The 4,048-nt window shown below is 36.6% G+C and overlaps 1 protein-coding gene across 1 annotated transcript; it reads left to right on the top strand.

Annotated features, from left to right (window-relative positions):
* On the top strand, positions 1-2,457 carry LOC111985623 (uncharacterized). Its single transcript, XM_024017277.2, has 3 exons — positions 1-329; positions 1,153-1,203; positions 2,125-2,457. The coding sequence occupies exons 1-3, from the start codon at positions 75-77 to the stop codon at positions 2,440-2,442; spliced, it is 624 nt and encodes a 207-aa protein (XP_023873045.1). The 5' UTR covers positions 1-74; the 3' UTR covers positions 2,443-2,457.
* The last annotated feature ends 1,591 nt before the right edge of the window (positions 2,458-4,048 follow it).

Raw genomic sequence — 4,048 nt, 5'->3', positions numbered from 1 at the left:
TCTCTTCTGAAAACCCCCAATTCCTTTATTCGAATCCCAAATACCTGAGATTTTACATCGTCAAAGAAATTGCAATGAGCAAGATAGGGTATGGGTTGAACCTTAGGCTGCCATCACAGCAGAAGAAGAAGCAGCAGCAGCAGCAGCAGTCATCAAAGCCGCCTCGCCCACCTGCCTTCGGGTTTAACGACGACGACGATGATGATGTGGAGAGCGATATTTCTCGGCAAGCTAGCAAGAACAAGTCTCTCAAGGACATTGAGGAACAGCAGAAGAAAGCCCTCGAAGAAGACCCCACTGTTTTTGATTATGACGGAGTTTATGATGACATGAAGCTAAGGATCATCAAATAGCCTATGGCCTACAGCCCGACTCAGAAACCCGATGGCCCACCGGGCTAATAGGCGGCCCGGCCTGTTGTTATTGAGGCCCATGTGTAGCCCACTAGCCCAATGGGTCAGGCCATGAGCTAGTTTTTATGCCCATGGGTACCCGGTGGGCTAGCCCAATAGCCCAGCCCGTTGACCTAACCCATTAGCCCAACCTAATAACTCATAATTCATAACAAAAATATATAGGAAGTGTATGAAGGATTGATCTTGAGATATCATAGAGGAATTTCTCAAGAGAATTCCCTCAACCACTAAAATATCTAAAGTAATTGTGCTAAACTTAGTTTACTAAATATATATTTTTCTAGTAGTCTATCAAATTTGAATTAATCATTTGACATTTTTTTATTAAAGATAAAAATTAAAAAAAAAAACTATTTAAAGCCTTAATAAATAAAAAATTAAATAGATTTGACTGTAAAAAATTTGTAATTAAGTATTAAATTCTTAAATTTTTTCCTTTAAAAAATAGATTCATTATTTTCTTATAAAAAATTGATTCTTTCCTTATAAAAATAATAAAATAATATGCTACTACAAGCCCATGGGTGACCCATTAGGCCCAACCCGATAGCCCAACTCGCTAAAGACAAAATGAGCATTGCCAATAGGCAGAGTCATGGGCTAAGGTTTCCTCTTTCGGCCCAGCCCGACCCAGCCCATTAACTAGTTAATAGCCCATTATGCCCAGCCCATTGTGCCCATGGGCCAAGTAAAAATGGGACGGGCCAGCCCGACCCGGCCCATTGACGACCCTTACATGAAGCAGAAAGCCATTCAACCTCGAGTTCAAGATCGTCAAGACAGAATGGTAATGAAAATACGGTTTGATTTTTATTGAAAATTTGCCCAGAATGTAATTTATACTTACTGCATAAATAAATATAGAAATGATTTTTCTGTAGCGTTGATATCAATTTCTCTATGTTTAAAGGTTATAGAATGATTCTAGAACTTTAAGTTTGAAAGGGAAATTTTTATAAGACTGCTATACAACCAGCTATGCTCTTATGGTACCGAATGTTGGGTTGTTAAGAAGTAACATATTCGTAAAATGGGTGTAGCTGAAATGGGCATGTTAAGATAGTTTAAAGGTAATAGAGTGATTCTAAAACTCTAAGTTAAAGGAAAATTTTCGTAAGGCTGCTATACAACCAGCTTTGCTCTTATGGTGCTGAATGTTGGGTTGTTAAGAAGTAACATATTTGTAAAATGGGTGTATCTGAAATGAGAATGTTAAGATGGATAAATGGGAAATAGATGAAAAGATAGGATTTGCAATGAGAAAATTCACATAAAAGGGTAGCCCATATTGATGAAAAGATGAGAGAGAGTTGATTGATATGGTTTGGTCATGTTTAGAGAAGAGCGATTAGGGCACTAGCGAGAAAGAGTGAGTTGAACCAAGTTGAATGAACGGAAAAAGGACATTTCAATTAAGGAAGTAACAGAGAGTATGATTTCAGATAAGCTCTTATCATATACATGTTAATGAATTAACTTTAGTAGTAGAGAAAGCCATCATATTCAATGGAATGGAACTGCTATATATGGATGTAAAATTATGTTAGAAAAATAGTTCATAAGTTATGGGCATATTGCATTCTTGATTTTTCTTTCCCAGGTTCTTTTATATGATGATAATTGGAGCATTTATTTTTAATTTTGTTTGTCTTTCCATAGATTTGGTTAAATAGTGTTTATAATTAAAACATGCTTGTTTCTATTGCAGCCAACGTATATTCAGCTATTGAAAGAAAAAACAAAAGAACGAGAGAAATACCGTGAAGTAGTGTATGAGAGAAAAATTGCGAAAGAGAGAAGCCAAGATGACCACCTCTATGCAGACAAGGACAAATTTGTGACGAGTGCTTACAAAAAGAAACTTGAAGAGCAGAAAAAATGGATGGAGGAAGAACGTTTGCGTGAACTTCGAGAGGCGCAGGATGATGTATGTATAACTTTTGCCTGGTCTTGCATTTATCTAACTCCACTTGTGTTCGACTTATCATGGTTCTTGTTTTATATTACTTTACATGTGACTAACTGAAAATTGCTAGTTTAGATTATGCATTTATTTTTTGCGTGCTCGCGTTCTATATTAATCCTTTGTTATCCTATTTACTACTGCACATTGACATTTTCTTTAATAAATTTTCTATTTCTACTTGACATATTATTTAGGCTGACACATAAAGGTAGTTTAATAATTGAATTCCAACGTGTTGACTAATGAGTGGGGTAGTGTGGAGATGGACTGCACTTAATGCAACTTGACATCCATTTCTAAAATCAATTATTTGTTTTGTATAAGTTTCTAGGGCTTGTACAAAGTCAAGAGTCATTAAATCCAGACAGGACTCAGGAGTTTCATGCATTTAATTGTGAGAATGTTTATCATAAGTTTTGGATGCAAGTTGGTTGGACATTGTCCTTTTTTCTTCTTCTCCCTTTTTTTTTTTGGGAGAAAAGGGATTCCCTAATTCTCTCAGTTCCTTGTAAAGCATCCTCCACCGTTGGGTGTAGTTTTAGTTAATGTGTTCTCAATTCGATGGTTCTATTTGAAGAACTGCATTATAGAGGGTTTTCTGTGGATCTTTTTCTAAAGGAATTTTCTGATGTAAATTTCCCAGATTTTTGGTGGTTATTACCTAGGTTTAAACAATTTTCCTTCAAGTGTCACTTATTAAAAACAAAAAATTCCTTCAAGTGTCTCATTTGCACATTTATATTTTTTAATGCCATTCCACCATGGTCCACTAGGGGATTTTAATCCTAATCCTTAAGTTTATCCTTAGGCCTTTGGTATCATTCGTGCCTTACTCATCTAAGAGATAGATGAGTGGTAAAATGCATTATCATGGATTTTTCCTTGAAAGGCATCCTCCGTTGACGAATCTTTTTTTTTTTTTTTTTTGATAGGTAATAAGAGTATTATTAAACAAACTTTAAAACTAAAGAAAGCAAATACAAGGTGTTCATGATGGTGAACACAAGGAAATGCATCAAACAAACAAACAGCATCAAACAACAAGGAAAAACTAAAAGTGCACAACTAAGAGAAGAAATAAATTCCAAGATCGTAGTACAATCCGAGAAGCCCCAACACTTAAACCAATCAAATAAAGTCTTCTGGCATAGAGCTTGTAATTGAACCAAAGATTTTCTTAGTATCCTCAAAAGAGCGCCGGTTTCTTTCCGTCCAAACAATCCACATCAAACAGCCAGGAACCATATTCCATATGTTTGAATTAAATTTTCCCAACCAATGGCTCCAACAATACACCAAGCTTTCCACAGAGCCTGGCATTACCCATTGGATCCCAAAAATCTAATACTTGTAAATCCACAGTGAGTGAGCTACAGGACAATGGAGGAGGAGATGATCCACAGTTTCCTCATTACGATGGCACATACAACACCGATTCACCAAAATGCGCCCCCTAAGCATAGGATTATCTAATGTAAGGATCTACCCATGAATCGCTGTCCACACAAAAAATGCCACCCCCTTAGGAATCTTAACTTTCCAAACACCCTTCCACAAAAAACTAGAGGCAGATGCACCCCGAATGTTATTGTAATAGGACCGAGTATCAAACTTGCCATTCCCATTAAAACACCAATGAGAAGTGTCACTCCCATCACCCTTAGGG

The sequence above is a fragment of the Quercus suber genome, unplaced genomic scaffold, assembly GCF_002906115.3.
Source record: "Quercus suber isolate HL8 unplaced genomic scaffold, Cork oak 2.0 scaffold_257, whole genome shotgun sequence".
Taxonomy (NCBI): domain Eukaryota; kingdom Viridiplantae; phylum Streptophyta; class Magnoliopsida; order Fagales; family Fagaceae; genus Quercus; species Quercus suber.
Note: the sequence above shows the minus strand (reverse complement) of the source record. Positions and strands in the feature narration are given on the sequence as shown.